Source organism: Dermacentor albipictus, chromosome 1 (genome assembly GCF_038994185.2).
Source record: "Dermacentor albipictus isolate Rhodes 1998 colony chromosome 1, USDA_Dalb.pri_finalv2, whole genome shotgun sequence".
NCBI lineage: Eukaryota > Metazoa > Arthropoda > Arachnida > Ixodida > Ixodidae > Dermacentor > Dermacentor albipictus.
This window is the reverse complement of record NC_091821.1, coordinates 254,592,502-254,607,508: the sequence shown is the minus strand read 5'-3', so window position 1 is coordinate 254,607,508 and position 15,007 is coordinate 254,592,502. Positions and strand designations below refer to the sequence as shown.

Below are 15,007 nucleotides of genomic sequence, written 5' to 3'. Positions count from 1 at the left end.
GAGCGTTTTGTGCATCGGCGCCTCCAACTGCGTGAATAAGCGTATCGAGTGTCAACTCCTCGAGCCCGTAGCTTACGAATTTCACGCGTCAGCACCTCGGACTGCGCAAGTAAGCGCGTTGAGTGTAGACTCCTCGAGCCCGCGACTATGCATTTCGCGCGTCGGCACCTCGTACTGCGCGGCTAGGTACTTCGCGCGTCGGCACCTTGAACTGCGCGACTAAGCACATCGCGCGTTGGCTCCTTGTATCTGCAGCTAGGCATTTCGCGCTTCGTCATCTGGGACCCCGCAACCAAGCATATTGCGCGTTCACTCTATTGTCACGATAGCTCATAGCAATATCTGTGATACTACCCCTTCATAAAGGGAACCTCATCGTGATCTCTGTTCACTGGGCCCCTTGGGCTGGCACAGACAGCTGGCTGCAGAAGTGACTAAGGCATCATACAAAAGTAAAATTCTGGAAAGCACTTAGCAGTTGCATATCTATCACTGGCTCTCTGACCCTAAGTTCTACAGCCATTGTCAAGTAAAGATGACTTGGGAGGCTGCTAACACTCAGAGCCTTCATTCAGTAACATTGTCAATTCTACCAAAAAAAAAAAAAAAGCCTCACTGATTGTACTGGAGATTGCTATCAATCGGGCAGCCTGTGGGTACAGGCTGCCTGAATGTACACTGGAACTATATTCATGCCCACACAGAGTTCTGCACGTCACTTGGTTTGAAACCTAGGCACCATGCTCTTTGTAGAGCAGTAGCAGCAAAGAATGCCCTATAAAAAGAAAAAAAAAAGGGGGGGGGGGAGCACACCAGACCAGAGGCCACAAGTACAAGAAGCCCCACATCACAAAACACGCCAAAGACTACAAATTTGGTGCCTTTTAGAGAACTGAAGAGAAGGTGAAATTTTGAGAGCTGTTTTCTCAAAACTGTTTTTCTGCCTTTCTGCTCAGTTTCTGGAGCCGATTTCGTTGTTACCGTTTAACATATCTTGACTCCGTTTTTTTTTGTCACGTTCCTTGGACTGCAGTGCAGGTCCTGACATTCTCACTTTCTTATCTTGACCCTTTGTAAGTTTACAATATGGCTATTCATCTACCCTGAAAGTGTGCTTGATGTGAAGGTAACATAAAATATGGCACTCCAAAAAATTTGTGTTGGGGAAAAAAAATGCAAGAATGTCACGACCTTCAGCATGCATTTAGCTATGCAGTCAATACTTAAAAAGCCTTCCATCACGTTTTTTAAGTTCCCCAGGCTCTCCAGAAAGTAAGAGGAAGAAAAATTCTGCTCAATAAAATTGAATAAAAGGTTCTCAAGATATCGCTCTGAAACTTTTATGGAAGCATCAGGGAGACATTCTAAACATTTGTGCCAATTTTCATCAAAATCCATGAAGAAATAAGGAAGTTGATTTTCAAAGCCACGTCCCCCCTTAACCAAAGCAATGTGAGCCAACTGACATTGGGGGCCCATGGTAAAACCACAAATGAGGCAGTGCTCGGTGACATAAGATGGGCCTCTTTTGAAGTCAGAGAAGCACAGAGTAAAATTAGTTTTGGAGAAAGACTCAAGAACATGGATAAAAAGGATTGGGCAGCTAAAGTGCACAAATATCTGTACCTGAAAAGCATGGACACAGATGGAGTACGCGATCAAGCAAGTTGGCAACTAAGTGCAAGGTAACTGAAGGTGTAAATAGACAACACGGAGTCATAAAAGGACAGTTCAACAATCAGAGACGGTAAATTGAAAGCAAAAGGTGGAAACAAAGAAGTCTACGGATATATACAAATACGGCAAGAAAGAAATTGCAAGAGAAAATCTGTACGATAACACAAAAGGCAGTGCCTTGTTATTTGAGGCCCTAGCTGGCTGCCGTAGGATGAAAACACACTGAAGGAAGTATTCACAACAGGATGAGGCATGTGCCTGTGCCTGCTGCAGCAAAAGCAGAGAGATGACTCTGCACATCGCAATGGAATGCCAAGATATTCACCCAGCAAAAACTGTAGGGAACATCCACTTTCAAGGAGTGCTTGGATTCAAAGCAGATGGAACATTAATTGGTCAGTGGTAGAGATTAGCAAGAGGCATTTAGGGTAATGGTGGAAAAATAAGCAAGCAAGAGATCAACAGAACTGGGATCGTTCCAGGCATAGGTAACTGTACAACATACATATAGGTTGTGATGAAGAGAGAGAAGATCAAAAGGAGAGAGGCAGGATGCTAGATTGCAACAGATGAAGTAAAACCTGAATTGAATTCTGGGGTTTTACATACCATAACCACAATTTGGTTATGAGGCACGCCATTGTATTGATTTTGACCACCAGGAGAGCTTTAACGTACCCCCAATGCAAGGGACACTGGCTTTTCTGCATTTCACCATCGAAATGTGGCCGCCGCGGCCGGGATATGATCCCACGACCTCGTGCTTAGCAGTGCAACACCATACCCGCTAAGCCACTGCGGCAGATTAGTAAAACGTGATTAGCTTAATCAGACTAGGGGACTATTCATTGCCACCCCGTTTGAAAGGGATGGGGATGCCAATAGAAGTCATCATCGAAGACCACCACTGGCGGTCACAATATTTTGCCTCGCTACAGTTGTGCAGGTCAATTATGATTGCTTTAATTGTTCTGGCTAAAAATCCATACTTCGTTTTTCAAGCCAGCAATTTTTACCCAAGTGGAAGAAGTCAGCAAGGTCATTCAAGAGCTCTGGGCTGCCCTCTGAATGCGACATAAGCCTACAGAGATAACAGCAGGCTGAATATTTTGTGCATCAAGATGGAAAATACCCATCACTCACAGCAAAACTTGTGAAAAAGCTTTCTGTGCACATGGAACAGTTACTAAACCATTGGTTTCACTGGTAGGGAAACAAGTTGGAATAAATGAAGTGGTGTGGCATCGGGTACTGTGCACCATGCAGTGTCAATCATTCATACGAATCTTGATTTTTTCATGATTCATCTTAATCTGATTTGTAAAGTAGAAGACAACCTGCAAAGAGTGTATGCCATGTTAGAGTTTGTGCTCATCACCACATGTCTAGCTTTGCCATCATAGTCACATTACCACTTTCTGTAGAAAGTTGGCAAGTGGTACTGCAAAATTCCACACTGCTGAAAAAAGGATGAGAAGTGTGTGCAAAGCTGTGGACGTATGGATGAACAAAACAAGGAGTGTCACATGTGTCACACCTATGTGACAATGTAATGTAATGTACAACAATCTAATGAATGCACTCATAGATCAGTGCTCTTTCATATGTTTACTGTCTGCCCTAAAGTAAGTCAGCTCTGATTTTTTTGCAGTAAAAGAAAAGCAGAGCAGCATATATGCCTCATTAAATCCTGATGATCAAGGCATTTCGTCATGGCTTTCCACTGTTTCCAGTCATTTAAATTCAGGACACACATTGAGCAAAATTCAGTATAGCAAAACTAACAGCAACAGAGCAAAATGGAAAGGCAATTCATGGCAGTGCCAAACGTTAACTAGTTAAAACAACACAGACTATGATCATGACAAGGATGACTACAAGCAATTTTAAGAGCATTGAATGTTTCCACCAGAAACATAAATTCTCCAGATTCCCTTGCTCAATAATTATGTCCAGGGTTCAGCATTATTTTGCTTTTAATCTTTCAAAATTTAGCACACCATTTCTATTTCTATACAAAGGATGTTTTTTTGTTCTTTCTCAGTGGCTACTTTACTGATGTGAACTATTACCAATTTTCAGTGACTATTTACATGAAAGATGGTTCATTTTTTCATGATAATGCTGTCAAACTACAATTTACCAAACTCGTTAACCAAGGATTTCATTAATGTTGAAAATTTTGCTAAATTGAGGTTACTATGTTAAGTTGTAAAAGTACCTTTTTTTCTGATCACAGCTTTCTTGGCTGTTGTATCAGAAAAAATTACAAGGCTGGAATAGTCACTCTAATTCTTTAAAGTCACTAGAGCAGTACATGTTGAAGAATGGATGTGTACACTCAATCAAAACAAGCCAAACCAGAACTGTGGAGCCAGTATGAGCACAAGATCCTCGATATCAGGAAATTCTTTGTCTAGCTGGTATTTGATGAAGCAAAAGTTTACCACTAAAGAAACACACACCAAGACAAACAAAAACGAACACAGGGTTTTGATACTATGTCTCGTTGAAACATTCTTTTGCCAGATCTCTGTCACTTGCCATTTCTCAATTGATCGCAATATAAAGCTGAAATTAACTACAGTGATGAAACAGAATACAATGATTCAGTGGACATAACAAAACACTGCACTATTTTTGGCAATTACTTCTTGACTAAGGGGGGGGGGGGGGAGGGGGTTGAGTGGTGAAACTTCTAATAAACTTGAATATGAATGTTAAAAAACATCTGACTTCTAATACCAAAGAAATACTGAACATTTCTCCACAAAAGAAAAAGGCACTTTAGCAATGTAAACAAAGTGGGGTCCACCAAGGAAAGATAAATAAATGAGGTAAAAATATCTTGCAAGCATAAGGCCAAACCATCTTTGATTCGGTGGCTGTGTCATATTGTACAAAAATAATATTTTGATTAGCATGCTAGCTGAGAAGCTTGTGCCTTTGCACAGCAAGGATGCCTCCTGCTGCTAATCATTAGGAATAGTGGATGCAGGAATGGTCAAGCAGTTCCAGCCAAGTCAGATTAACAATGAACGTTTTAAGTAACCACTGTTATAGTATACTATGCTCACCCAGGAACAAATAACAAAAAAATTTTAGTATGAAATTCTTGCGCCAAATACAAATGGAATAATAAAGTCTTTTCTACTTGCATACGAAATGTTGAACATTTCTACATTGCTATTAATTAAAAGAGCTCTCCAATACAAATTAAGCTACTAGTCTTGTCAGCTGTACAGTGGAAGTTGGCGATGCATTTAGCATTTGTTGCAGTGTTGATATCAAAGCATTTACCACTTTAATCTGTCCATAGAAATCAATAAGCTGTTACTGACCGCATTGCCACATTGTTGCAGCTTTGAGCAACACTGTAAAGAAGCTTACAGCCAGCCAACCTCAACTATCATGGCCCCAAAGATTGGATGAACTGTTTCTAACCAGATTCTACTAATTAAACAGTGTTAAGCTTTCTTATTTTAGACTTTTAAAATTCTTGTATGTCCATGAAAAGAATGCTTCAACAAAGTAGTGTTATTCCAAAGTGGTGGTGCAGCACTGACTACTCCAACTTCTGATGCTTTTGTAAAGCCCATGAGTGTTTCAGGGAACATGAACAGATTTTACAGAAACCTTAAGGCAATAAGGTTATAAGGCCACTTGAAGAGCTTGCTCAGAAAGACAGCCACAAACATTAGCCCTTCTGGCATGCATTGTTAGGGCCCATCTGGTCATAAAACCCTACAAAGGGGATCTGCTTCAGTATTTTTTTTTTTTACATGGTGTATTTTGCTTGTTTAGTTTATGTATGTGCACACTAAAGAAAATATCTTGTGTTTCAGCATACTATGCTTTCTGCATTACATGCATCAGTGTGCTTGCCCCTCTGCCCCTATGTAATGCCCCTAAGCCCTTAGGGTAAATAAATCAATCAATTAGGGAGATTATCTGGTGAAAGGGGAATGGATGGTTTGTGTGCACTAGTGAAACTGAGCAGGTATGCAAGAACAGACACAAAGAGAGAAGGGAAACAAACTTTCATAAACAGTGAATATGTATTATTGCACCTAGGCATAGTACGTAGCAGTGCTTTTGCAGAAGGTTTACCATTTCTGTGCACTGACGCTGTCTCTCTTTTGTCAATGTTCAGTCGGTACTCAATCCTGCTCTTAAATAAGTTTAACTACAGTGCACACTTGAAACATTCTCTCTGCTTTCACCACATAATTGTTGTGGCCACATTGAAGCACTGCTGCAAATGCCTGTAGAAAAGGTGACAACGAATAGGCAACAACGATGAGTGAAATTAATCTACATATGCATGTGACCATTACTTGATATTGGCTGCGATCGTTGATGTCAGTGAATGAGTGAGAAAGGAGATGGAAAGTGCCAAAATTCTAGTTGAGAGCACAGCGATTAACAGACTTAGATGGGCTAGTTGGTTGCTGGCTTGATGGAACATGGTTATAACGGCGCATTTTGAGGACAGTACATAGAAAGAATGCACACAGGACAGATGCCGATTGGGCGTCTGTCCTGTGTGCATTCTTTCTGTGTCCTGTCCTCAAAACGCGGCATTATAACTGTGTTCTAGTTGAGAGCAACCTTTAGTTTCTCTGTACTATTTCAAAATTCCTCAGTTTAATAAAATGCCAATCATGCAAGCCTTATTTCCATCATTCTTTTAATAATTGTCCATTTGTCAACTCTTCATAGTTCATACTGCAGGTTGTACTGCTAGGCTTTGTTGTTCATCACTGTGTATCACTATGTACTACCTGTCTACCAAGTACTGTGATGCTCAGTTCCACAGCTTGGGACTCTTAGGCGATTTTGGTGGGTCTTGGAAAACAAGCAACTGCCTATACACACTATCACGCCGGAATGAGACATGAACAAGAAGGAATAAAGGACATTTCTTACACCTGATTAGTACTTAAAAGTGAGACCTGTGATCATCGCACAGCCACGTGCTTTGAATACTCTGGCTCCAAAACTAAGCTTCTGGGAATGAATCACTCCAGTGTCATGCACAGCAGCTGATGTGGAATAAAAAACTGCCCTCTAGTTTGTTTTCTTGTGTTTATGCTTCATTCTGGTGTAATAGTACAGTCATGAGCAATATGATAGAGAACATTGGATTCATTTTTAAGCAATGTTATGATTACTTGTGATGTACAGACTTGAATCCATCATTTAATATGCAACAAATAGCTTTCCTTTCCATAGCCTCGTTGAAAACTTATGTGGGGTAAGTGTATTTAGCCTCTTGAAAGCAATTGAAGTGTTCGCTTTCATAATCCTCAAGGGGGTACAAATATATTTTAAAATTATGCCTTTCACGTTGCACACGATTCCTTACAACACAACAAAATGATGAAAAACACAGCAAAGTGACGGATAACACAGCATAATTACCTCTACTCTGAGCTGCACTTGCCAGATATTACTGTGCTTGCTAATAAGGAGATGAATATACTTATTTAAACTTTTTGTCACATATCTTGAATGAAATACAACAGTGAAAAAAAAAAAGCCATCACAACTATTTTGCCTGGCAATGACCTTATTCAAGACAACTGAAAAATGAATTTTACCTCAGTTGCATAGGTCTTCACGAACTTTGGTGGAAAGTTAAGCCTCTTGACATTCATAAGGACCTAAATAAATAAAAAGAAGTATAACTGCAAGGGAATGAGAGCTTGCACATTGGGCAAATCACTAGACAAAAAGATGTTAGCACACAGTTACCAACTTGACCTTGATGCAGTGTGGCAAGGAATTTAAAGACACGACCAAGGGGCAGAAACAAAAGAAAAGAGTGTGAACAAGCGCTCTTTCCTTTTTTCTTACCTTGGCCGGTTCTTCAGATTCATTGCCATGCTGCATCAAGTTCGTAATGCAGTATTAACTCGCCCAATCTTCAACACTAGTTAGTGCACAACTTCTCAAAAAAAAAAAAAAGGAAAACCAACAACTCATATAGTCAACCTTGCTGAACATTTAAATGCATGTGTTTCATGTTTCAGCTTCTGCTGATAACACAGAGGTAGATTTATTGAAAGGATCTCACACTGGTGACAATTTATAGGATTCCAGTCCTTTTATTGCGTGAAAGTTTATTGATTGCACAGTATGGCTATACTTAACCCTGTAAAGCCCTAAACTTGTTCAAACTGACGATACAATTGTGTCATGGTGAAGTCACACTCAACAACATTCCAAAAGGTCTCAAAATCAATGTAGCATTTTGTTTCTACAAAACTTCACATAATAAAGTCCTTATCACAGGTGACACTATGGGCACTGCTGCTTGCAAGCTGTTGGAACTACTTCTATATCTGGCAGACAGCCGTATTGTGAACTCCAGTAGACTCCATTCTATGACAAACACAACAGGACCTTTCAAATCCGTTTGTCATAGTAAAATTCAATCAAACAGATTCACTTCAGCTTATTGAAAACTAGTCTTATTAGAGCTACCCTAAGTCTACTGAATTATAAATTTATATAGTGCTTGAACTTTGTTCTGATAGTCTGCATTTTGTATGCTGAAAATTTGGGAAGCACATACGCATAACGCAGTAACTATGGGAAACACACGGCCCTATTTGCAGCTGTAGCATTCTGGAATAACCTGCCTAAAGATTTATAACAATGTCCTTTGTTCCATTTAAGAAAAATTTAATCATGTTTCTAATAGAAGGTTGAGTTCACGATTCTCATGTTTACTAGTACTGTTTTGTTGTATAGCTTAAAAGTACGTCTTGTTGGGCGAGTTGGTCACAATTCATCTTGGGTACTAGGCGCAAACACACACAAGACACACACTGTCCCGTCTCTTTCCTTGTGTCTTGTGTGTGTTCGCGCCTAGTACCCAAGATGTTTTGTTGTGCTTACTAGTTGTTGCTAATGTATAATCAATGTTGCTTACTCACGTCTCTTCGTGCACCTCAAAACAGGAGGTCCCCTTGAAGCCTTGAGCTATGGGACCTCCTTCTGTATATCCAACCCAATATGTACCACCTTTGTAAAAATAAACATTCTTTTGATTGATTTGATTAATATGCTTTAAACACTCACATGTGCCCCAGGTGCACCAGCTACACCATACATTTCGTTCCGTTCTTATAGTAGCTGATTACAATAATGATTGTCACACCCAACCCCAGTGCCAGTCAGTTTACAAGAATAAAAGCCACAAAAGGAAGTATACTCAACTGATGTGTCTATTGTGGGAAAAAGGGGCAGTCCACATCTTTTCGACAGTGAGTCTTCCATCTCTTGGCCTTAAGATTTTCACTTTAGGCTCATATGCTTTATTTATCACACTGTCAACTGATTGGGGAAACGTTTTGACATTTGTTCAAATTACTTTGGGCGCATTTTGGATTACTTTTTGTACACATTACCTTGCTTAATTTAGTTTGCTCTTGAATTTGTGATTTTGCATTTTCCACAACATTAACACAGTTGTGTAAATGTTTGTAAAAGCAAAGGTTTCAAAGCTGCAAAGAATTCTGGCTAGAGTGTGAAATGTGGGTTTAGTGGCTGACATGCTGCTGTTCTTAAACTATGTGTGTGTTGTGAGCTGACATACCTGTGCTTGAATAGCCTTAGGTGAGTGACAGGAGTATAAACATATTTTTCTGCTTGACCACAACTATTCTTAATGGCATTCTTCATGAGTAAATAACACAAGGCTAATGCTAATTTAGGAGCTGGAGCATGCAAACTTACCTGTATTCTCTCCATTTGAGTTGAAAAAGGCCACAGAAGCTCAAAAAAGATAAGCCCCAAAGAAAAGATATCCACTGACTGGTTGTACTTGAGGCCATCAATCTACAAAACATACAAGAGCCAAGACCCACGATTTAAAGTGCTAATAGTAGCTGCACTGCTGCAACTACTACAGTGTGGCTGCACAGCAGGCAATAGTAGACTACCAAAACAGCTATGCTTGGGGGCGGCCAAACTATGCAAACAAGCAATGACATACTTGTGATGCGACAGTTGTGTCCCAATGGCTAGCAACTGATGCATGCCAATGCTGGTGGAGTGTCACTAACAATTGTTTGACCTTCCTTTTAAACACTTCTTTCAACTTACGTTACGTTTCACAACTTTCAACTTGACGTTTGTTTTGGATTATTTGAAATGGTTTTGAATGTCCAACCACCATTGAATTTAACAGAAGCTGACCGTATGCTTCTTCAAGTGCTTGGAGCCTAGTGCCTGCTTGCTCAACATAATAAAACACTTGTTGTGGCAATAAAGGGTGCTTGCTTAAGAGACACTAAACATGTTTAAGCATTTTAATTGAACAAGTTCACTGCGTAAAGTGTGCGGTCATAATGATATGCACTGAATATTGTGGCAGTGCACGTCATGCAAAGCACACAAAATAAAAATTTATATGACCTGCCCAGGTCACTTGGCCCACAGGTTGCCATAAGTATGCTTTCTCTAATGCCATCGAGTTCCTGACAAGGTCCTGACAGTGAATATTTTTATTTTTCAACCAACCTTGACAAAATGATATACTTGTTTAGTTTTTTCATGCTGATTTAAAATATTATTTTGTTTTATCGCAGGTCATTTATTTATTTACCCATTTAATTAATTAATTAATTTATTTATTTATTTATTTATTTATTGTTAATACCTCAAAGTCCCCGGTGTGGGGTATTACATGAGGGATGGGTGATCACTTCAGTGAAATGTGGACTCAATGGCAACCTTGAAATGATGTGGATTGGAGCAGTGCACAATGTCGGCGGAAAGGTCATTCCAGTCCCGGGCAGTCTTCACAAAAAAAGAATGAAGGTGCGCAGTGGTCTGGACAGGCGGAGGGTGCACAGATTTTTCGCGACGTAATTGGCAAGACTGACAGTGCATTGGAACGATAACTGAAGTACTAGGAGCAGAAAGATAAAATTTGTGATAAAGGCACAGCCTTATATCTAGATTGGAAATTCCTGCTTTTAATTTTAGCTGAGAGACACTTGTGTGGTATGAAAAATCAGAATAAATAAAACAAGCTGCACGATTTTGAACTGCTTCTACAGTGTTAGGAAGGGTGGTTTGATGTGGGTCCCAAACAGAGCATGCATATTCTTGCTTAGGTCTGATAAAAGTTAGATAAGTTAGTATTTTTAAGGGTAAGAAGTACAAGTTGCGGCAGAAGTAACCAAGCATGTGATTGGCTTTGTTAGTGATGTTCGTAATATGAGAAGACCAAGAAAGGTTATTTGAAAGTGTAAGGCTAAGGCACTTGCATGACTCCACAGATCATATTTCAGAGTTGCAGAGAACATACTTAGGAGTATGGTGAAGCTTCCGCCGATGAAAAGGTTTTAGTAAAATCTTTGTAGTGTTCAGTGGCATTAGCCACATCTTGCACCAAGTGGTAACTTAGTCAAGATCATATTGCAATGTGCGGTTGTCGGTACCAGTAAGGATGGGGTGATAAATGACACAATCACCAGGGAAAAAAAAGTGGATATTAGAAGAAAGTTTAGCAGGTAAATCATTAATATATATAAGGAAGGGAAGGGGCCCAAGGGTTCTGCCTTGGGGCACTCCGGAACAGCGCTTTTAGAGAAGTGGTTGTTAGCATGCACAAACTGTTGTCTGTTAAGAAATTCTGTATACAGTCTAAAACAAGAGGATTAAGGTGCAAACAAGAAAGTTTTATGAGAAGCTATTTATGCCTCTGTAAGATGCCTTTTCGAAATCTAAAAAGAGGACGTCAACTGGGATGTTTTGATCAAGGTTAGAGCTTATGTCATTTATAAATAGAGCTAATTCACTATCACAAGATAGACCTTACGGAAGCCATGCTGGTTATGGTGGAAGAAATTGACAGATGTTAGGAATGTAGCAATGCGAGAGTAAAGTACACGTTCCATTAATTTTTAACAGACACTGGTTTGAGAAATTGGGCAGTAATTACTACATAATGATGAAGGACCTTTCTTTGGGACTGGTATAACCATACCCACTTTCCAGTGATCTGGCACCACTCCTGACAACAAAGACTGCTGAAAAATACAACATAGGATCTCGCTTGTAAGATATTTAGTATGTTTTAAGACTTTGGAATTAATACCATCGATGACAGGTGAAGAGGACAGCTTCAAGCAATCAATACATTTCCTGATGCCATCAGAACTGAAGGCGATTGCAGGCATGGTACGGTAATTTAAACATAGGAATTCAGGAAGTTCACCTCTGGGTTCATTATAAACACAGAAGAGAATGCAACATTAAGCACTTCGGCAATTTCACGATCAGGAATAGGCTTATTCTGCTCGTCACACAGTGCAAGTGGTTGCAAATGCTTTAGATTTATAATATCCCAGAATTGTTCAGAGCTATTTCGCAGAATGTTTCGTAGGGCAGTCGAAAAAAAAGAGCGTTTTGTTTGACTAGCAAGAGATTAGTGCATTCTTTCAGTGGTGCAGTATTTATGCCATGCACACTCAGAGTCACAATGCCTAGCAGCGTGGTAAAGCCTTTTTTTTTTAACTGTTGAGTTGCTTTAGTGTAGTGTTGAACCAAGGTGATGAGTGCCTTTCGGTTACAGAGATGGTAGGTATGTAACTTTTTATCAGCTCATGTACTTTATTTTTGAAAAGGAGCCAGTTAGTTTCAACAGAACGTTCTGAGAAACCAGTAAAGAACAAGCTGGCAAATTCCGCAAGTTTAATATTCACACCAGTATAGTTGCGTTTGTCGTAAAGCGTAATAGTTTTTCTAGTTTTAGCGAAAGCAGGTATGCCCCATTGGAATGAGGTATATAGCGCTGAACGATCGCTAAGGCCAGGTAAATGCATTAGTGGCAAAACATTATTGGAGTGAGAATTGAGGATAAGGTCTAATATGTTAGGAGACTTATCACTGTGCCGTGTAGGGTTACTAACAATTTCTGTTAAGCCAAACATAAGACATGTGCTAATAAAATCACTTTCAACTGTGTTTTTTGACGTTGTTTCAGCTATGTTGGACCAACTGATGGCAGGGAAGTTGAAATCGCCAACAGTATGATAGGTGATTGGGGATAAAGCTCCGTTACCGAGTGAAGTACCTCATGGAAGTCAGCAACGAAAAAGTGGTCTGCAGCAGGTGGACAATAATAGCATGTACCGATAACAACGGCCTGGCTGGAAGCATTGCTTATCACAAAGACAATATCTAAGGGCGTTGTTACTGTTATTTCAGTACGCTGTCACCCCTTTTGTGAGTTCCATCGCGTCGAAATATAGAAAAATTTGGAAAATGTGAAAGAATTTCTGCATTATTAATGGACGGGTTAAGATAAGTTTCAGTAAGAAGGGCGACGTTCGATGCCGTTGTGCTGATCAGGCGTTGGAGGGAATCAAGTTTGGGAACAATAGTGCGGATATTGGTGTAAAGAAATGAAAGTAGTTACTGGGACGGTTATTGGACGATCAGATGCTGGGAACGTGGTGATTGAGCAAATAGTACCTTATCAGAACAACGGTTGTACGTGCAATTTGTATTTCCTATTAGTAATTTGTCGTGGCATAGTTTAAGGGTCTCTGTTGTGCTTTGGCAAACTGAACTAGGTGCCTTCTAGCAGTTAGCGTGTTAGGAGAATAGTCATCCAAAATCCGATATTCAGCTATTTTTAGATTTCTTGCGCACGACTACATGCACACTTTTACTTTAAAATGTGTGAATTTAACATTTATAGGCCTATCTGTTACAATTAAAGCACCCTAACCTGTGGGCTCTTTCCACGTCTAATTGTTCAATGGGGCTGCTTAGTTGTGTACTGCAGCGTTGAATCACTAAGGTATTGGATGCAGCCCATGTTTAGTTTCTAGGGTCTTTGAAATTAAAGAAAACTAGATTTGATCTTCACGCCCTACCTTCGGAATCTTTAAGTTTAGCCTGAAAAGAGGCAATCTTATTTGCATTCTGTTCGGCGAGCTTCATGAGTTAAATAAAATTAATTCTAAATAACATACTATTGTTTCACACCTCTATAGTGAGAAAACAGGAAACAATTTTTATTTTATTTTAATGCATGAATCAATAGCTCAAGAGGTGAAGAGTGCAATAATTCAAGCATTCTTTAATATGCGATCACTACAAATGCTATTATATTAGTTATATTAGTTTACTTGGGGGACGCCGTTGATTCCGGCGTCCCCCAAGGATCAGTTCTTGGTCCGCTTCTGTTTTTACTTTACATAAATGACATTGTGGATCAGATTTCTGTGGGTATTAGGTTGTACACTGATGACTGTGTTCTGTACGAAAAAATTTCCTCTGTTGACGATCAAATTAGACTGAATGGTGCCTTTAAAAGCATAGTACCATGGTGCAATGATTGGCAAATGGAAATTAACTTCGATAAAACTGTCTTTATGAGAATATCGTTAAAAAACAAGCCTTTATTGTACAACTACAATGCCGAAAACATCATGCTTTCTGAGGTAACCGCATATAAATACCTTGGCCTCTGGATTACTAACACTCTCTCGTGGAACAAACATGTTGACATTGTCACGGCAAACTGCCTTCGAAAACTATTTTTCCTAAGACGCTCTCTAAAATTCGCTACGCCTCCTGTGCGGTTTCTTTCTTACAATGCCATCATTCGACCAATGTTGGAATACGCAATTGTCATATGGGATCCCTTTACTAAAAGAAACATTACTAAACTAGAAAAAGTTCAAAAAAGGGCAGTACGATTCATATATAATTCGTATGGTCGCACTTCAGTTACGGAGCTTCTCAGGAGAAGTGGATTGCCACCTGTAACACAAAGGAACCAAACATGCCGTTTAAAGTTTTTATTTCAGCTCATAAAGGGGCACTACAACATTGATACATCATCCTTTATCACTTTCTCTGCTGGTTATGCTACACGTCATCGACATTCACAGACAATAACACCGTTAATTACCCCCAGAACTATTGTTGAAAGGAATAATCTTACTGATGACGTTGTAACTCAATGCTCATTGCCATTATTTGAATCGCACCTATGTTTATGTAGCGAGTGATTTACTGTGTTATTTAGTAACTGCTTGCATTTGTACATCGCGAGTGACCTATGTTGTGTATCGCTGTATATTTACTTGGATGTTTTTCACTTTGTATGCACCCTGCTAAGGTCCTGGTAACAGGACCGCAGTATCAATAAATAAATAAATAAATACTTTTTGCAATGCAAAACAATGCAGCAAAAAAGAGAGCAAAATAATTAAGTTTAGGATGTAGGAGTGATAGGTAGGGTAAAGTGCAGTGATCATAGGTTAGTGAGGGCTAAGATTCACTTCAATCTGAA

General features: G+C 39.6%; 1 protein-coding gene across 2 annotated transcripts in view; it reads right to left on the bottom strand.

The window, feature by feature from the left end:
* LOC135901499 (eukaryotic translation initiation factor 2-alpha kinase 3-like) overlaps nt 1-15,007 on the bottom strand; it is a 100,758-nt gene that overhangs the window by 1,705 nt on the left and 84,046 nt on the right. Inside the window, exons 17-18 of one of the 2 annotated variants that reach the window (XM_065431296.1) lie at nt 9,424-9,525; nt 7,281-7,343 (exon numbers count right to left, since the gene is read on the bottom strand). In XM_065431296.1, coding sequence (XP_065287368.1) covers nt 7,281-7,343; nt 9,424-9,525 — 165 coding nt within the window. Of the gene's footprint in view, nt 1-7,280; nt 7,344-9,423; nt 9,526-14,088; nt 14,473-15,007 lie in introns of those variants that run through there. The other variant, XM_065431303.1, reaches the window with a different exon arrangement.